Source organism: Moschus berezovskii, chromosome 2, assembly GCF_049115385.1.
Source record: "Moschus berezovskii isolate FMDL1 chromosome 2, NW_MosBer_1.0, whole genome shotgun sequence".
Lineage (NCBI taxonomy): Eukaryota > Metazoa > Chordata > Mammalia > Artiodactyla > Moschidae > Moschus > Moschus berezovskii.
In genome coordinates, this window is record NC_142461.1 from 101,958,296 (window position 1) to 101,979,490 (window position 21,195).

A 21,195-nucleotide genomic window follows, 5' to 3' on the forward strand; every position below is an offset into this window, starting at 1 on the left:
TTGTAATTTACCACAGGTGGCTTAGAAAATTTTACTGAGAACAGACATTCTTAAAGATATCATGACTGGGATTTGCTTTAAAATAAAGGATGGTGAAATAGTCAAATGTTGACAGTTGTTGAAGACTGTTGTTTGGCATGTGGAGGTTTATTATTGTCTTGGTTTTTGTGTATGTTTGAAATTTTCTCATAGTAAAAATAAAACTTTAAAGGCATACTCAGATAACCTAAACTCCATTTTGCTAAGTGATTCTGACCTTATTTTCCATTTATTATTTACCAGAATTTGCTGTTACTTTTGTGGTGTATAGATACTAAGGGGTATAAACCAGCAATTTAGAAAGGAAATTATTTTTAGGAGTTCTTTATAGATTTTATTGTAATGTAAGATAAAAAATATCTTTTCATCTGCCAGTAACTTTATCAAAGTTAGATTAAAAACATTTTGAAAAAGTTAAAGCCCACCCAGATATAAAGTAAGATGTTAATAGTATCTATTTTGTCCCCTATTTTATGCATATGCTTAATATAAGTAAGGTACATAAATTTTCTTTACAGTGATTATCCTCCAGTACCAAAATCTGAATGACTTTAAAAAATCTTTCTGCTATGTGTTAAAGACAAATTTCAAATAATGAAAAAGCTAAAGTAATGCCTGTTCAGTCACTCAGTCATGTCTGAGTCTTTGCAACCCCATGGACTGCAGCCAGCCAGGCTCCTCTCTCCATGGGATTTTCCTGGCAAGAATACTGGAGTGGGTTGTCATTTCCTCCTCCAGGGGATCTTCCTGAGCCAGGGATCAAACCTGCATCTCTTGCACTCAGGCAGATTCTTTACCACTGAGCCCCTGTGGTGGCCCGAAGTAATGCCTACTAAAGCTGTTTATATGAAAATTTTTTTACCATCTGATGGTATTGCTTAATACTAGCTATTATTTACTAACTACGTACGGTGTGCCAGTAAAGCTCATGATACATTTGTAAAATTGGTACTATTGTTATTCCCATTTTGTAGGCGAAAAAAATAAAGCATTAGTGATATTAAGCCTAGACTCACACCAAGTAAGGACAGACTTCAAAGTTTGTGGTCTCAAATATTGTATTTACGAGTAGAAGTTGGTGCATATGCTGAAAATTGGGTAGCACTTAGTTTATCTTGCTTTTATCCTGTTCACTGTTTTGAAAAAATTTGCCTTTATTAATATATACATGTAAAATAAAGGGAGTGTCCTAGGTGTAGGCTGTTAGTATGAATGGAGTTGGGTCCTTTTTGTTAGTCTGCTCATTTGGTTTATGATTACTATGTGGCTCATGACATGCTGAACAAGACTATTATTTTAAGAATGGAACACAGTGATCTGTAGAGTAATGGTAAAGGATACATGTTATTTGAGAGATTGCTTTACAAGCATAATCATCTATTAAATCAATTCAGCCAATTTCTCTTCACATTTTTTGTGCTCTAGTTCTTTTCCTTCTGTAACTAATTAAAAGTACAATAGACTTTCTTACTCTTTCCTCAGTTTCTCTTAAACCCTCTCCTGTATTTGCCATCATCTGTTTTTCCATCCTTCATTCTGGATAGTTTTCCTCTAGCCTGTTTCCCAGTTCTCTGGTTTTCTCAGTTGTGCCTAGGCTACTGATAAATGCATCAATTTCCCAGTTTGCTAATGTTAGAGCCATTACTTTATCTGGTTCTGTTGATTGATATCTCTTGATGATGAACTTTTTTCCTTGTTTTTTTAAATTTATTTTTAATTGGAGGATAATTGTTTTACAGTGTTGGGTTGGTTCCTTGTAGTTTTGTGTCTTATAATTTTTGATTGATGGTGAAATGTTGCAAATGAAAGAACAGTGGAGACTGAGGTCATAATTTTCACGCCTGGATATGGACATATCTTGTCAGACTGTAAATGTGGTAGATTGAGTTGGTTTAGTCTGTAGTGGAGCTGGGTTTGAACTTTACTACTGCTTTGTATACTTTTCAGAGTATTCTTTGACTGCTTCTGCATGGTGCTCAGTGTGAAACTGGAGTGCTAGAGGATTTATTTCAGTATTCTTTAACTAACGTCAACTTCTGTTGGCCCTGAATATTTGTTCTAGAGAGGCCTACAACTCGAAGGCTGTTGTAACTCCCTAAACAGTAAACTGCTATGCCTTCTTAGATACTTGGAGGAAAGTCCATGGGAAAGGAGGTGTTCTTAGTTTTATGCATCCCTCTTGAGTTTTAGGCAGGCTCTAGGTGCCTGATCCTCAAAGGTGGGGTGGTCCCAAAATTTATGTCCTTTTCCCAGACCCCTGTCACCTCCTCTCCACCAGGGTGAACTGGAAAGAAAGAAAGTGAAGTAGCTTAGTCATGTCTGACTCTTTGCGACCCCATGGACTGTAGCGTACCAGGCTTCTCCGTTCGTCCATGGGATTTTCCAGGCAAGAGTATTGAAGTGGGTTGCCATTTCCTTCTCCAGGGGGATCTTGCCGACCCAGGGATCGAACCCGGGTCTCCCACATTATTTTAAGGTGGTAGTTCTCTGGTGGCTCAGCGGTAAAGAATCTGCCTTGCTAATGTGGAGATGCAGGTTCCATCCCTGGGTTGGGAAGATCCCGTAGAGAAGGAAATGGCATCCCACTTGATTATTCTTGCCTGGGAAATCCCATGGATGGAGGAGCCTGGTAGGCTGCAATCCATGGGATGGCAAAAGAGTTGGACATAGCGACTTAACAACAATTTGAAAGTTAAGTGGAAAAGGTGGGTTAGAATTCTGGATACTGGGGTAAAGAATTTAGACTTCAATTTTAAGGTAGTAGAGAACAGTTGAAAGTCTGATTGGGGAGTGGTGTCATTACTAGTAAGATGAAATAGAAATGAGAAAATGTGGATTAATGACAAATTCCTTTTAGACAAGGCCTATTATGCTATTATTAGAGACAAATGTTGGTATATTTAGAGTAGGTCTCATTCATGTAAAGTCTTGCTGAAAAACATAAAAATTTAGTTTAAATTTGTATTTTAGTATAAGTTGTGTGATAAGTTTTCAGTTGCATTTAGCATGTGACTGAGATCTTGTTAACTTGCAGGTAACTTTGGGCACACAATTTTGCATGTCGGGTAATGACAGAATTCTTTGAGGCTTTTTACCTAGTCTAAAAAAGTTTAAGATTATTTCCATAGACTAGAGTTGAACTGTACTGTTTATAGGTAGGAGAAACTGTTTTTTGGTCTAAAATTCCTTTATAGTGTTAAGTGAAAGTTGCTCAATTGCGTCCAACTCTGTGACCCCGGGGACTATACAGTCCATAGAGTTCTCCAGGCCAGAATACCTGAGTGGGTAGTCTTTCCCTTCTCCAGGGAATCTTCCCAACCCAGGAATTGAACCCAGGTCTCTGGCATTGCAGGCGGATTCTTTACCAGCTGAACCACAAAGGAAGCCCTATAGTGTTAAATCGGCCACCAAAAACATGAACTTGTTTTCAAAGAGCTCTACAGTGGTTTCCTATGAAGACCAGCTGAGTGGAATTACCTATTTAAAATATTGTCAGTTTTTTTTAGTAGTAGTTAACAAGTCACAGGTTTATGAGATGACAGACTACATAAATTTTGGAGTTGGTATAAATATCTGTTTTCCACTACTGTTCCTTATGCCAGTTACTCTTAAAAGTAAGGGAACACTTAAAAGTCACATTAAGACTAGTTGGGTAAACTAGCAGTTAGATACCAGCTTCAGAGAATCTTACAAGTTGAAAAGTTCAATACAGTAAAAAATCTCAAATATTGATCATAAGATTTTTGTGACTTTGTGGTTCATTACCTTCTTTCTGTATTTGAAATTGAAGCAAGTTCTGAAGAGTGAAAGATAGGACCTCTTGGAGCAGTCACTGCCTCATCTTACTCAGAGATGAATGTGTTGATAAGGAACATGAGCACCCAAGTTCAGTTGATCCAGAAGCCTAGGATATGAGTGAGACTCAGTAAAAATTGAAGTGTGTTAATGATCGAAGCTTCATAGCAATGAGTGCTAAATACAGATTGAGGGGCAAGGCATGGCAGACAGGCACATATTGCTTCTGCTCAAGCTTGTGCTCCACTATCCTATCTGACTTTATTTATAAGATACAAGTTCAAATTTTAAAGTATTAATGTTTTTCAGATGTCAACAGTGGAGCTTTTAATGAAACACAGGGCCTCATGTGTTTGCATAAGTGGTCACACATTTATAAAATCAGCCCTGCTGATGTTTTTATCTTATCACCAGAAAGAAAAAGACCTCAACTATCCAACTCTGGAATCAAACTGAAAGAAATATATATTTAAAGAAACTACGTAGTGACAAGGGCTTCCGAGGTGGCGCTGGTGGTAAAGAACCTGCTTGCCAATGCAGGAGACATAAGAGACGCAGGTTCTATCCCTGATTCGGGAAGATTCCCTGGAGGAGGCTCTGGCATCCCACTCCAGTATTCTTTCCTGGAGAATCCCATGGACAGAGGAGCCTTGTGGGCTACAGTCCATGGGCTATAGGGTTGCAAAGAGACACAACTTAGCACGCACACATAGTGACAGAAGGAAAGTAAGAGGCCATCATTATATATTGACCATTGAGGAAAGATTGTACATATGCAACTTTTTGTGCTTTACTTTTTAAGTCTCGGTTAAAAACATTGAGCTTCAGGATACTTTTTTCCAGCTTGATTGGCTTATACTCTTTCTGTTAGAGCATTTATAGCTGTTTAAGTTATATCGTTATTTTTGTAGTTTGTTCTCTCCTAGACAACAGCTTCTTTATAGTCATTATTTCACTAGGTTCAGCGTTGTCCCCTCTCTCCATCCCTTTGTTTAGTATTAATTAATGTGCTTAGCACATGTAAGCATGTGAAAAACTACTTGAATGAATGAATGAACTTGAGAAGATGCCTCATAGTACCTTGTAAGTGGTCTGATAGAAGTTTTTCAAGGACTGCACATTTTATTTTTTTACTATTTTTTGTGTTTTTGACCTACAACTTACACAACCAAATTATATAAGTTTTCTGGTAACACCTACATTGTCAGAATTCAATCAGTTTATGTAGAGGAGTTTCCAAAAATAGTTTATGCAGTATAAATTACAGCTCTCGGAGGACTCTGCCTCTTTGCCTTCTCCTGAGAGCTTTGTTTTTAGAGATTTCCTACTAGGTTAGTTTCATTCTGCAAGTAAGTATGCAAGTAAGAATTGAGTATAGATAAAGTCAAAGTAAACCCTGATGAAGAAGCATTATTGTTAAAGAACCAACTGTTTTAAAAGCATTTTATTTCCCGTTTAAAATCCTCAACAAATACAGTCCCTTGTTTAATATTTTTATAGCCTTCTTGATAAAATAACACATCTGCTACTTGTTAAATCTTTCATGGGCTTTTGTATGCCACTATTTAACCATTAGTATTCTTTCTACTATTGTATGCCTTCTTTAAATGTCCGATTCATAATTCACTTTTTAAATACAAATTTTTATATAATGGCACCCCACTCCAGTACTCTTACCTGGAAAATCCCATGGACGGAGGAGCCTGGTGGACTGCAGTCCGTGGGGTCCTGAAGAGTCGGACACAACCGAGCAACTTCACTTTCACTTTTCACTTTCATGCATTGGAGAAGGAAATGGCAACCCACTCCAGTATTCTTGCCTGGAGAATCCCAGGGATAGGGGCCATCTCGGGTCACACAGAGTCGGACAAGACTGAAGCGACTTAGCAGCAGCAGCAGCATAGAGAGTTTATAAAAAGCTGAAGATAGGAAAAATTTTCGTTAGGTGACTGTGTGCTTTATCATCCAAACCAGGCCACTTTTGAGAGACAACACAAGTACTATTAATAATTGTCCAGGGATAATGAGCACAAATTAGGACTTTTCTTGCCATAAACTGAAAGTGGTCTCAGTATCCCAGGAAATATGGTCATCCTTCTTAAAAGAAAAACAGCAGTCCTTTGCCTCACCCTTTACTTCTTTCCCAGTCCGCTTTCCGTAGGCAGCTATCCTTAACTTTTAGCTGTTTTTGGAATTACCTTCATATTTCTAAATGATGTGTTCATGATTTTTCAGTGTTTTATATATATGTGTGTGTGTGTGTATGCATACAGTCATGTGTATGCTCAGTCATGTCTGACTCTGTGATCCCATGGTCTGTAGCCCACCAGGCTTTTTTCATGGGATTTTCCTGGTAGGAATACTGGAGTCTTGTCATTTCCTCCTCCAGGAAATCCTCCCGACCCAGGGATCAAACCAGCATCCCCTGTGTCGCCTGCATTGCAGATTGTTTACCACTGAGCCATCAAAGAGCCCTGTTTCCTAGGTTCTGTGTCTGGTTCTTTAATTCTTTACATGCTGGTTTTCCTAGGACCTGCTCTTCATTTAACTAACTTCCTATAGTTTTGTCTTTTGATTGTTTTTAAAAATCTTTAATGTCTGAATATTATTTTCTCCACCTTCATATTTAGTTTCTAGATTGGGGTTCAGTGCAAAATTTTTTTCTCAGTACTGCAGTCATTGCTTTATTGTCTTCAGAGTTTTTAAAGTTGTAATTAAGAAGCCATTCTGATTTCTTTTGTATATGACCCATTTTTCCATTCTTGTAAATTATAGTATCTTTATTTCTGGTGTTCTGAAATTTCAGGATGATAAATGGTGCTTAGTGTTGGTCTTCATTCTTTGATCCTGCTGGCTACTCTTGACCATTTCAGTGTGGAGATATATGTCCTTCAATTCTAGAAAAGTTTTTTCTGTTTTTTGGTAATTTTTTCTTCTCCATTTTCTTTTTTCTCTCTCTATAACCATACTTACAGTCAAATGATCAGTAACTCCTCTGGACAATTCTGTTTTTTGAGTTACATTTTCCGCTTCTGGGAGGTGTCCTCAGTTTACTCCCAACTCTTCTGTTGGATTTATTTCAGTGTATCACGTATCTTTTTTTTTAAGTGTATAGCATTTTGAATTTCCATAAGCTGTTCATTATACTGGTTCCTTTCTGAAGCATCCATCTTACTTTATAATGAATGTTTTGCTCCTTTTGAGAATAGTAATTTATTAGCTTCTTTCCCCAGATTTCCTCTAAGTTCCTTTTTTTGTTTACTTTGGTCTTTCTTTTTGGATTCATAGTGATCCTTGGTGTTCGTCTATTAGAGGGAATTTCTAAGGTGATTAGAAATTCATGGTACTAGTGGACTTCACTTTGGGTAGGATGGTCAAATGACAAGCTAGCTTTGTAATTGAAAGCATTCCAAATATCAGTATCCAGAAGTGTCTAGTATTTTTAAAAGAGAGAGGTTCTGGGTCTCAACTTTGAGTATGTAGATTTTCTTTTATTCCTTATACTTAACCTTTGCAGAGATGGTTGTGTATTGGGGGAGGGATTGGTGGTTTACAAGGGAGTTCCTTATTCTCCAAAGAATAAATACCTTATTTTTTGAAAGAATGGAGCTGTGGGAAGAACTGGAGGTTTTACTGCTTCAAGTTCAGATTTTAATTCAGCAACTCCATGCATTATCCCTTTATTACGGTATTTGTATCTCCAGATCATGATTCTTTCTAGGATGCTACAGCTTACTTCTTTGCTTCCAGTTCCTCAGTTCAGTTCAGTTCAGTCGCTCAGTCGTGTCCGACTCTCCAAGACTCCATGAATCACAGCACGCCAGGCCTCCCTATCCATCACCAACTCCCTGAGTTCACTCAAACTCATGTCCACAGAGTCGGTGATACCATCCAGCCATCTCATTCTCGGTCGTCCCCTTCTCCTCCCGCCCCCAAACTTTCCCAGCATCAGAGTCTTTTCCAGTGAGTCAACTCGTCGCATGAGGTGGCCAAAGTATTGCAGTTTCAGCTTTAGCATCAGTCCTTCCAATGAACACCTAGGATCGATCTCCCTTAGAATGGACTGGTTGGATCTCCTTGCGGTGTAAGGGACTCTCAAGAGTCTTCTCCAACACCACAGTTCAAAAGCATCAATTCTTTGGCGATCAGTCCAACTCTCACATCCATATATGACCACTGGAAAAACCATTGCCTTGACTAGACGGACCTTTGTTGGCAAAGTAATGTCTCTGCTTTTTAATATACTATCTAGGTTGGTCAGTTCCTACCTCTCTGTAAAAATGCTTAGGAAATATTATCCTCTCCTGAATTACTCTACCTCTCCTCCAGCTTTTTTTCATTTTCCAAATTACATTGAAATCTCTTGCCTTTTATGATCCTTTTTCCTATTCTTTTCATAGTTAAAGCTTTTGGAATCATCAACTGTCATTTTACATGGGTTTTGGAAAAAAGAACCAAAATAGGTACATAAAGATAACCTTCTTATGTTTAACTGGGACTTCAAAACTGATCTTTTCTGATAAGCTATCTTTGATTTAATCATGTTCCAAAGTATAGCTTTTTCTCTGGTTCCTCAACTAGATATTCTTAGATGAATGATTCTAATTGATACTGGGCTTGTGTTTTTTTCTTTTTCACATTTGTCGTATATCTCCTACTGTAGTATAGGCCTTTGGTTTTGTTGATGTTTTAGCTCTGTTCATCCTCTTTTCTGTCATTGGTTGATACCATGTTTTTGGCAGATAGTCTTTTGTAGTAATTTTTAAGATAGAGCCATATGATTGATCTAAAACTTCATTGATAAGTTAATGAATTGAAAGTGAATTAGGTATTTTTAACTTAAATGTCTAATTTGAATGTCTTAATACAGCAGATAGAACTATTTAGGCTGCATATCAGGCAAGTAAAGCACATTCATTTCAGTCCACTGCCAGAAAAATAAGGGAATGATTTTTGTCCTTGAAAGTGGTAACAGGGACAAGTTGAAGACATTATTGTGATTTCTTTTTACTGTTACTTTCTTTTGCCCTTCTCATTTTACTCTCAAGGCTGGTGACATCTCAGTTGTTCAGAGGCTGTGCGTTGTAAATGTTTTTCCAAGAAAAACTTTACAAGCATTTTTTTTACTTCATAAAATGTTTTTCATAGTTGCACTTATTTGTGATAGCCTAAAACTGGAAACAATCCAGTGTTCACCCACAGTAGAAAAGAGAAATAAATTGGGTATATGATACAGTGGAATATTACGTAAACCACAGAATGAATTAATCTCTCATATATCGTATTAAGCAAATGAAGCCAGACAGAAAAAGAATACATGTTGTAAAAATCCATTTATTTCAGTTCAGTTACTCATTCGTGTCCAACTCTTTGCGACCCTATGGACTGCAGCACGCCAGACTTCCCTGTCCATCACCAACTAGGGCCAGACTTCCCTGTCCATCACCAACTCTCAGAGCTTGCTCAGACTCATGTCCATTGAGTCGGTGATGCCATCCAACCATTTCATCCTTTGTTGTCCCTTTCTCTTCTTGCTGTCAATCTTTCCCATCATCAGGGTCTTTTTCAAGAAATCCATTCTTCCCATCAGGTGGCCAAAGTATTGGAATTGCAGCTTCAGCATCAGTCTTTCCGATGAATATTCAGGACTGATTTCCTTTAGGATTGACTGGTTTATCTCCTTGAAGTCCAAGGGACCCTCAAGAGTCTTCTGCAACACCACAGTTCAAAAGCATCAAGTTTTTGGCACTCAGCTTTCTTTATAGTCCCAACTCTCACATCCATACATGACTACAGGAAAAACTGTAGCTTTGCCTAGATGGACCTTTGTTCACAAAGTAATGTCTCTGCTTTTTAATATGCTGTCTAGATTGGTCATAGCTTTTCTTCCAAGAAGGAAGCGTCTTTTAATTTCATGGCTGCAGTCACCATCTGCAGTGATTTTGGAGCCCCCCAAAATTAAGGCACACTGTTTCCATTGTTTCCACATCAATTTGCCATGAAGTGATGGGACCAGATGCCATGATCTTAGTTTTCTGAATGTTCAGTTTTAAGCCAACTTTTTCACTCTCCTCTTTGACTTTTCATCAAAAGACTCTTTAGTTCTTCTTCACTGTCTGCCATAAGGGTGGTGTCATCTGCATAGCTGAGATGATTGATATTTCTCCCGGCAGTCTTGATTCCAGCTTGTGCTTCTTCCAGCCCAGTGTTTCTCATGACGTACTCTGCATATAAGTTAAATAAGCAGGGTGACAATATGTCAAGATAATAAGCCTTGACGTACTCCTTTCCTGATTTGGAACCAGTCTGTTTTTCCATGTCCAGTTCTAACTGTTGCTTCTTGACCTGCATACAGATTTCTCAAGAGGCAGGTCAGGTGATCTGGTATTCACATCTCTAAAAATTTTCCACAGTTTGTTGTGATCCACACAGTCAAACGCTTTGGCATAGTCAACAAAGCAGAAGTAGATGTTTTTCTGGAACTCTTGCTTTTTCGATGATCCAACAAATGTTGGTAAATAAAATGTAACTAATGGTGACCTTTGGCATGTGTTGAGGAATGTTTAGCCTAGAAAACTTAGGTTTTTCTCACTTTTGAGAAGGGGAGACAGGAAAACAAATTACAGCATGTAGTGTGATGTGTTAATAAAAGTATGCAAAGTAGAAACATACTTGATCTTGTTTCAAGGCTCTGCTCAGTAATTGAATGGGGAATTTATAGACTTTGCAGGCATGTACTAAGTCCTGTGAGAGCATACTGTGTTAAAGAGTGTACAGATACTACAGTATAGCTCATGCTTACAGTATGACTATTGAACACTAATCTCAAAATTCTCCAAGCCAGGCTTCAGCAATACATGAACCGTGAACTTCCAGATGTTCAAGCTGGTTTTAGAAAAGGCAGAAGAAGGAGAGATCAAATTGCCAACATCTGCTGAATCATCAAAAAAGCAAGAGAGTTCCAGAAAAACATCCATTTCTGCTTCATTGACTATGCCAAAGCCTTTGACTGTGTGGATCACAATAAACTGTGGAAAATTCTGAAAGAGATGGGAATACCAGACCACCTGACCTGCCTCTTGAGAAACCTGTATGCAGGAAGCAACAGTTAGAGCTGGACATAGAATAACAGACTGGCTCCAAATAGGTCAAGGAGTACATCAACACTGTATATTGTCACCCTGCTTGTTGAACTTATATGCAGAGTACATCATAATAAATGCTGGGCTGGAGGAAGCACAAACTGGAATCAAGATTGCCAGGAGAAATATCAATAACCTCGGATATGCAGATGATACCAACCCTTATGGCAGAAAGTGAAGAAGAACTAAAGAGCCTCTTGATGAAAGTGAAAGAGGAGAGTGAAAAAGTTGGCTTAAAGCTCAACATTCAGAAAACTAAGATCATGGCATCCGGTCCCATCTCTTCATGCAAATAGATGGGGAAACAGTGACTGACTTAATTTTTTTGAGCTCCAAAATCACTGCAGATGGTGACTGCAGCCATGAAATTAAAAGGCGTCTACTCGTTGGAAGGAAAGTTATGACCAACCTAGACAGCATATAGAAAAGCAGAGACATTACTTTCCCAACAAAGGTCCGTCTAGTCAAGGCTGTGGTTTTTCCAGTGGTCATGTATGGATGTGAGAGTTGGACTGTGAAGAAAGCTGAGCACTGAAGAATCAATGCTTTTGAACTGTGGTGTTGGAGAAGACTCTTGAGAGTCCCTTGGACTGCAAGGAGATCCAACCAGTCCATCTTAAAGGAGATCAATCCTGTTGTTCATTGGAAGGACTGATGTTGAAGCTGAAACTCCAGTATTTTGGCTAACTGATGCGAAAAGCTGACTCATTTGGAAAGACCCTGATGCTGGGAAAGATTGAGGGCAGGAAGAGAAGGGGATGACAGAGAATGAGATGGTTGGATGGCATCACTGACTCAATGGACATGGGTTTGGGTGGACTCCAGGAGTTGGTGATGGTCGGGGGCACCTGGCTGCTGCGATTCATGGGGTCACAGAGACTCAGACACGACTGAGCGACTAAATTGAACTAAACAGAAGCAGCAAGAGTCAAGGGCTAATTCCTGTGGGATTTTATAGAGAGATAAAATTGAGTAAGGAAAGAGTTCAGGCTTTGGAAAGAACAAACAGGTTTTGCATCACCAGTTTTATCATGGTGTATCATTTTGTGTGCTTCTTCCAGCCCAGCGTTCCTCATGATGTACTCTGCATATAAGTTAAATAAGCAAGGTGACAATATACAACCTTGACGTACACCTTTTCCTACTTGGAACCAGTCTGTTGTTCCATGTCCAGTTCTAACTGTTGCTTCCTGAACTGCATACACGTTTCTCAAGAGGCAGGTCAGGTGGTCTGGGATTCCCATCTCTTTCAGAATGTTCCACAGTTTATTGTGATCCACACAGTCAAAGGCTTTGGCATAGTCAATGAAGCAGAAATAGATGTTTTTCTGGAACTCTCTTGCTTTCTCCATGATCCAGCGGATGTTGGCAATTTGATCTCTGGTGCCTCTGCCTTTTCTAAAACCTGCTTGAACATCTGGGAGTTCACGGTTTACATACTGCTGAAGCCTGGCTTGGAGAATTTTGAGCATGACTTGACTAGCATGTGAGATGAGTGCAATTGTGCGGTAGTTTGAGCATTCTTTGGCATTGCCTTTCTTTGGGACTGGAATGAAGACTGACCTCTTCCAGTCCTGTGGCCAGCGCTGAGTTTTCCAAATCTGCTGGCATATTGAGTGCAGCACTTTCACAGCATCATCTTTCAAGACTTGAAATAGCTCAACTGGAATTCCATCACCTCCACTAGCTTTGCTAGTAGTGATGCTTTCTAAGGCCCACTTGACTTCACATTCCAAGATGTCTGGCTCTAGGTCAGTGATCACGTTATCGTGACTATCTTGGTCGTGAAGATCTTTTTTGTACAGTTCTTCTGTGTATTCCTGCCACCTCTTCTTAATATCTTCTGCTTCTGTTAGGTCCATACCATTTCTGTCCTTTATCGAGCCCATCTTTGCATGAAATGTTCCCTTGGAATCTAATTTTCTTGAAGAGATCTCTTGTTTTTCCTATTCTGTTTTTTTCCTCTATTTCTTTGCATTGATCACTAAGGAAGACTTTCTTATCTCTCCTTGCTATTCTGTGGAACTCTGCATTCACATGCTTATATCTTTCCTTTTCTCCTTTGCTTTTCGCCTCTCTTCTTTTCACAGCTATTTGTAAGGCCTCCTCAGACAGCCATTTCGCTCTTTTGCATTTCTTTTCCATGGGGATGGTCTTGGTCCCTGTCTCCTGTACAATGTCACGAACCTCCGTCCAGAGTTCATCAGGCACTCTATCAATCAGATCTAGTCCCTTAAATCTATTTCTCACTTCCACTGTATAATCATAAGGGATTTGATTGAGGTCATATCTGAATGGTCTAGTGGTTTTCCCTACTTTCTTCAATTTGAGTCTGAATTTGGCAATAAGGAGAAATATCAATAACCTCAGATATGCAGATGACACTACCCTTATGGCAGAAAGTGAAGAGGAACTCAAAAGCCTCTTGATGAAAGTGAAAGAGGAGAGTGAAAAGGTTGGCTTGAAGCTCAACATTCAGAAAACAAAGATCATGGCATCTGGTCCCATCACTTCATGGGAAATAGATGGAAAAACAGTGGAAACAGTGTCAGACTTTATTTTTTTGGGCTCCAAAATCACTGCAGATGCTGATTGCAGCCATGAAATTAAAAGACGCTTACTCCTTGGAAGGAAAGTTATGACCAACCTTGATAGTATATTAAAAAGCAGAGACATTACTTTGCCAACAAAGGTCCGTCTAGTCAAGGCAATGGTTTTTCCCGTGGTCATGTATGGATGTGAGAGTTGGACTGTGAAGAAAGCTGATCGCCGAAGAATTGATGCTTTTGAACTGTGGTGTTGGAGAAGACTCTTGAGAGTCCCTTATACTGCAAGGAGATCCAACCAGTCCATTCTAAAGGAGATCAATCCTGGGTGTTCATTGGAGGGACTGATGCTAAAGCTGAAACTGCAATACTTTGGCCACCTCATGCGACGAGTTGACTCACTGGAAAAGACTCTGAAGCTGGGAAAGGTTGGGGGCGGGAGGAGAAGGGGACGACCGAGAATGAGATGGCTGGATGGCATCACCGACTCTGTGGACATGAGTTTGAGTGTACTCCGGGAGTTGGTGATGGACAGGGAGGCCTGGCGTGCTGTGATTCATGGGGTCGCGGAGAGTCGGACACGACTGAGCGACTGAACTGAACTGAACTGATCATTTTGTGTACAGTAGGGAACCTTTGATGAACTTCAGACCTCTCTGCCTTGTAGGAGAGATGATAGTCTCACAGTTTACCATACCAGATTTGCATGGTTAATTCTTGATTTTGAACTGATCTTTAAGGAGAGGAGAGGACTAAGAATCAAATGTTTGAGTGTTTTCCCAAAGGCAAGTAATCAAAATTTGCATTTCACAGGAAACCTTAAGAATGGAGTCTAAACCTTCAAGGATTCCAAGAAGAATTTCTGTTCAACCCACTAGCTCTTTAAGTGCTAGATTGATGTCTGGAAGCAGAGGAAGTGGTTTAAATGATACCTATCACTCAAGGGACTCTTCCTTTAGACTGGATTCTGAATATCAGGTAACATCTTAGTTTGAAATATGTGTACATACAGTCTGATTTTCAAAGTCCTTGGAGCCATATTATTTTCTGGATTTTAGAAAAGTAGTAGAGTGTGTTTTTAACACCTCAACTGGATCTGAGGCATCTTGTAATCAAAATATTAATATATTCCTGCCCACTGATGGACTGTTCCACACTGAGTAGCAAAAGCTTGATGTTTTTCAAACTTTTTGGACTTAGGAAATTTTTATAAAGAATGTGATCATATATAAAATGTTCATACTTTTCCAAAGACTTGCAAACCTATTAACCTAAAAACATTTAAGTATCAATTTAAATTAACAGGCTGTTCTTTGATGAAGATATATCACTAACATTCTTTTATATGAATTACGGGCTTTTTATGGTTAGTAATGAGTTGATTGATTCGTAATTTGCATAATGTGACATAAGTTCCTTTTATGTAGCTAATTTTCATTAAGACTAATAGCATTTTTTTTTAATAGCTTATTAGTGTAACAATGGTTGTAGTCTAAAATGGTATAAATTTCAAGAGTCATGGATTGTAAGTTTAATTCAGTTTATCTTGTCTGTCTATCACATTTTATTGCATTATTGACTGAAAACCTGATTCAGTCACATAGAATTTGCAAAAGTCTGATGTTTTGGTAACTGACTCTAAAGAGAATCCTTTAGTGGAAATATTTATTTATGTCTTAATATTTATATATAAACAGAAGTCACTTAGAAGCATTTCTGCATAGTAATAAGCATTTTATACAAATAAAATAAGGTAATTTCTCTGAAATGCCCATATCTACTGCCAGCTTGCTAATGTTGTATGTACTGTTTATTTAGACTTATTTTAAATGTTGTTTTGACAATGTATTTGTTTTACTCTGTTGCTAGGCAAGAGTATTCTTGCCAGAATCACATGTTTTTCATTCTGCTGGAAATGTAGGTTAAATGGTTGTGACTTTTTTTTTTTAATATTTATTTATTTGGTTGTGTCAGGTCTTAGTTGTGACATGCAGGTGTGGGATCTTGTGGCGCACAGATTCTCTAGTTGTGGTACACGAGCTCAGTAGTTGTGGCTAGTGGGCTTAGTTGCTCCACAGCATGTGGGATCTTTGTTCCCTGACCAGGGATTGAACTCACACCCCCTGCATTGCAAGGTGGATTCTTAACAACTGGACCACTGGGGAAGTCCCTCATTGTGACTTATTAAGAGCGCCGAATTGGGGGTTTTTTAATACAGGCTTGAGGAAATTTTGTCTGCTGATCTGTGTCCGGTTTTTCATGATTAGTGAAGAACACAGACTGTAAAATGAGACTAAAAGTCTTGAATATATTTAGAAAATTTATTCACATCCTTTTAAAATACTTTTTCCAGAATTTTCAGCTTATTCCTAACTAATGTCATAGATTATTCCGAAAGTCTAAATTTTCATTGTGGGAGTTAAATGCAAACATTAAAAAAAAAATGTTTTATTGACTCAATAAGATTAATCAGTTTTGTGAATTTGGGGTTTTCCTTAATATTTTTCAGTTATTTAAGTGGCTTTCAGTCTTTTTTTCCCAGTGTGTTATAGGAACGTTTCCAGATTGCTTTGCTGTTTTAGTTTTTATTTAGAAACTGAAATTCCTGTGTTCTGAGTAAAGTAGTTTTCTGTTTCCTCTTATGTGAAATGATAATGGTGATTTTCTCATACAGTTACTGTTTTAATTGAAAAAAGTACTACATGTAAAGCACTTAAAACAACAGTGCTTGGAACCTAGTAAGAGTTCAAATGTTAACTGGTTATAATGATTGTTGTTGCTGCTGTTAGCATTTCCTGACTTTGCCATTGGTTTAAATGGATGATGAATATCCTTAGGGGACAGTATTATAATATCAGATTATATATCACATGATTTTTCAACAGATGTGTATTTAATGAATGAGAGACCTTGGACTATCAAAGGGAACTTTTTTGGTTAATTATTGGTATTTTCTGACTCAAAACTGTGCAACATAACACACTCCTTCTTTACTGCACTTAGTGAACCTGAAGCTTCAGAAAGGAGGGTCAGGTGACAGGGCATAGTAGATCATTTATGTATGGATCAAATGATGTGAAAATACCTTCTTTGTACAGTGTTTGACATATTGCAGAACATTTTTCATTTTTAATCTTAAATACACAAGGACAGATGCTTGTGTCATTTCATAAATAAAGATCTGCAATCTGGATAAATACGTGGTTTCTCCCAGCCACACAATTAGTATACAGTGTGCCTGAGCTGAAGAATCTAAGACTTCTGGATGGCATTGTGTCTTTGGGAAATGTAGGTTCTAAGTTCCAAACAATTGATTTTCTAAATATCTTTTGGTTCTTGTCCATTTTTAAGCTGGGCTGTCTCTGTTATTAACCTTACTGATATTTTTGCTGCTCCATGTTTAAATTTTTATTGCAGTTTGAATGATGCAAAACTATGATCATCTTACCTCTGTGGTAACAGTAAGTAGAATTTTGTATGTTTTGGGAAAGAAAATTTAATTTACATGATGGTTAAAAGTTAAAATTTGGAAGTATTCTGTGAATATGTAATTATTTTTATTACTTTTATTTATTTTTCTGTAATTTAATTTAAGCAACCTCTAATCCCACTTTTTGCTTTGTGGAGAGATTGCATTTTTAGTATGAAATAATAAAAGAGGCTTTTATGGAAGTTCTAGGTTAGTTTTTACATAGTTTTTTAGTTTATATGTTAACTGTTACAAAGCTCGGTACTATGGCATATTTTGCATAGTATATATTTTCAACACTTAAAATAACCAATTTTCATTAACCTTTTTTTGTTTGTTTTGATTTGTTTATCTGGTACACAGTTTCCAAGGAAATACATACATACATAACGCACAGTGAGATAAGAAAATGAAAGTAGTTTTAAATGCAATCAAGAAAATACAGATAAAATACTGAGAGTGGGTCAGAGTTAACTGTTAGATTTGTAAGCCCTTGCAGTATTCTACAGTTAATCTTGGGCCTTTGTTTGGGTGTCAGAGAGAACACAAGGAAACACAATCAAATCTATAAACTATTCATCTTGAAAACGAAGCAGTGCTTGGCAGTTTAGTCTAAAAGGGGAAATGGTCAGTGACGAAAGAAGAGGTCAAAATTTTTAGTTGTTGCTTGTGATATAGAAAAATTTCAAGGAAGGAACTGTTAGTCATCTCAGATAAGGTATTGATTCATGGAAATGAGGAACCAAGGAAGAGCATTTTATTCTGAATTGCGCTTTCATTACTCTGCATTACATTGTTTCTCATGATTAAGCATTGTCTGGTAGATAACATTCATTAAATAATAGTTTTATTGAGATATAAATCAGATAGCATACGACTTTCCCATTTAAAGTGTACGATTAAGTGATTTTTAGTGTATTCACAAATAATTTCTCCCATTCTGTAAGTTGTCTTTTCACGCTCATCATCTACTTCTTAATTTCATATAAATGTTCTTTGTCTCTTGAGGTAATGATTGCAAAAAAATCAATTGGACATAACAGATTAAAAACTTTAGTGAGTCAAGAAATGCAATATTCCATGCAAAGATGGGCAAAAATGTTTCATGCAAACATTTCATGAAAAGGTGGCCTCCATAAAGGACAGAAATAGTATGGACCTAACAGAAGCAGAAGATATTAAGAAGAGGTGGCAAGAATACACAGAGGAACTGTACAAAAAGATCTTTACGACCCAGATAATCACGATGGGGTGATCACATACCTAGAATCAGACTTCCTGGAATGTGAAGTCAAGTGGACCTTAGGAAGCATCACTACGAACAAAGCTAGTTGAGGTCATGGAATTCCAATTGAGCTATTTCAAATCCTGAAAGATGATGCTGTGAAAGTGCTACACTCAGTATGCCAGCAAATTTGGAAAACTCAGCAGTGGCCACAGGACTGGAAAAGGTCAGTTTTCATTCCAATCCCAAAGAAAGGAAATGCCAGAGAATGCTCAAACTACCACACAGTTGCAGTCATGTCACATGCTAGAAAAGTAATACTCAAAATTCTCCAAGCCAGGCTTCAGCAATACGTGAACCGTGAACTTCCAGATGTTCAAGCTGGATTTAGAAAAGGCAGAGGAACCAGAGATCAAATTGTCAACATCTGCTGGATCATCAAAAAAGCAAGAGATTTCCAGAAAAACATCTGTTTTATTGACTATGCCAAAGCCTTTGACTGTGTGGATCACAATAAACTGTGGAAAATTCTGAAAGAGATGGGAATCCCAGACCACCTGACCTGCCTCTTGAGAAACCTATATGCACGTCAGGAAGCAAGAGTTAGAACTGGACATAGAACAACAGACTGGCTCCAAATAGGTAAAGGAGTACATCAACACTGTATATTGTCACCCTGCTTATTTATCTTATATGCAGGGTACATCATGAGAAGTGCTGGGCTGGAGGAAGCACAAACTGGAATCAAGATTGCCAGGAGAAATATCAATAACCTCAGATATGCAGATGACATCACCCTTATGGCAGAAAGTGAAGAAGAACTAAAGAGCCTCTTGATGAAAGTGAAAGAGGAGAGTGAAAAAGTTGGCTTAAAATTCAACATTCAGAAAGCTAAGATCATGGCATCCGGTCCCATCACTTCATGGGAAATAGATGGGGAAACAGTGTCAGACTTTATTTTCTTGTACTCCAAAATCATTGCAGATGGTGATTGCAGCCATGAAATTAAAAGATGCTTAGTCCTTGACAGTAAAGGTTTGACAAACCTAGACAGCATATTAAAAAGCAGAGACATTACTTTGCCAACAAAGATCCGTCTAGTCAAGTCTATGGTTTTCCAGTGGTCATGTATGGATGTGAGAGTTGGACTGTGAAGAAAGCTGATCACTGAAGAATTTGATGCTTTTGAACTGTGGTGTTGGAGAAGACCTTTGAGAGTCCCTTGGACTGCAAGGAGATCCAACCAGTCCATCCTAAAGGAGATCAGTCCTGGGTGTTCATTGGAAGGACTGATGTTGAAGTTGAAACTCCAGTACTTTGGCTACCTGATGCGAAGAGCTGACTCATTGGAAAAGACCCTGATGCTGGGAAAGATTAAGGGCAGGAGGAGAAGGGAACGACAGAGGATGAGATGGTTGGATGGCATCACTGACTCAATGGGCATGAGTTTGGGTGGACTCCAGAAGTTGGTGATGGACAGGGAGTCCTGGTTGCTATGGTTCATGGGATTGCAGAGACGCAGACACGACTGAGTGACTAAACTGAAATGCCATATATCCATATGCTTAGTCCCTCAGCTCTGTTTGCGACCCCGTGGACTACAGCCCGCCAGGCTCCTTGGTCCATGGGGATTCTCCAGACAAGAATGCTGCAGTGGGTTGCCATGTCCTCCAGGGCATCTTCCCAACTCAGGGATCGAACCCAGGTCTCCCACATTGCAGGCAGATTCTTTACTGTCTGAGCCACTAGGGAAGCCCAAGAGTACTGGACGGGTAGCCTATCCCTTCTCCAGAGGACCATCCTGACCCAGAAGTCTAACCGAGTTCTGCATTGCAGGTGGATTCTTTACCAGCTGAGCTACTAGGGAAGCCCATAGCAATGCCGTGAAGAGTGTGAAAACACAACTTCCAAAATAGGAGAAATTATTTGTGAACCATATGCCTTATGACAAGGAACTTGTAACCAGACTAAATAAAGAACTCTTCAGTTCACTTCAGTTGCTCAGTCGTGACTGACCCTTTGCGACCCCATGAATCACAGCACACCAGGCCTCCCTGTCCATCACCAACTCCCGGAGTTCACTCAAACTCACGTCCATCGAGTCGGTGATGCCATCCAGCCATCTCATTCTCTGTTGTCCCCTTCTCCTTCCACCCCCAATCCTTCCCAGCATCTTTTCCAGTGAGTCAACTCGTCACATGAGGTGTCCAAAATATTGGAGTTTCAGCTTTAGCATCAGTCCTTCCAATGAACACCAGGACTGATCTCCTTTAGGATGGACTGGTTGGATCTCCTTGCAGTCCAACGGACTCTCAAGCGTCTTCTCCAGCACCACAGTTCAAAAGCATCAATTCTTCAGTGCTCAGCTTCCTTATATGCAGAGCACAGCATGAGAATTCTCACATGTCCAATTCTCACATCTTTACATGACCACTGGAAAAACCATAGCCTTGATTAGACGGACCTTTGTTGGCACAGTAATGTCTCTGCTTTTTAATATGCTATCTAGGTTGGTTATAACTTTTTAGGTTGTAACAAAAAAACAACTCAGTTTAAAATGAGCAAATCAACTAAACAGACATTTTTCGGAAGATGTATAAATGGCCAGTGAACACATGAATAGATGTTCATCATCATTAGCCATTAAGAAATGGAAATGAACACTCTTAATGAGACAACACTTCATACCCACTAGAATGGGTAAAATAAAACAAGTGAGACAATCCTAAAGAGTTGACAGTGTTGTAGAGAAATTTGAACCTTCAGCTATTTGTAAAGCCTCCTCAGACAACCACTTTGCCTTGCTTTTCATTTCTTTTGGGATTGATTTGGTCACTGTGTCCTGTACAGTGTTACAAACCTCTGTACATAGTTCTTCAGGCCCTCTGTCTACCAGATATAATCCCTTGAATCTATTCGTCACCTCTACTGTATAATAAGGCATTTGACTTAGGTCATGTCTGAATGGGCTTGGCCTAG

The 21,195-nt window shown here is 38.7% G+C and overlaps 1 protein-coding gene across 8 annotated transcripts in view; it reads left to right on the forward strand.

The window, feature by feature from the left end:
• The window catches only part of MARCHF7 (membrane associated ring-CH-type finger 7), a 50,265-nt gene that overhangs the window by 5,091 nt on the left and 23,979 nt on the right, over nt 1-21,195 (forward strand). For all 8 annotated transcript variants that reach the window (XR_008682092.2, XR_008682093.2, XR_016035657.1 and 5 more), the window contains exon 2: nt 14,336-14,500. Coding sequence is in view for 4 of the 8 variants with exons in the window: in XM_088829657.1 (XP_088685783.1) it covers nt 14,348-14,500 (153 nt within the window). In the remaining 4 variants the exon portion in view is untranslated. The remainder of the gene's footprint in view (nt 1-14,335; nt 14,501-21,195) is intronic.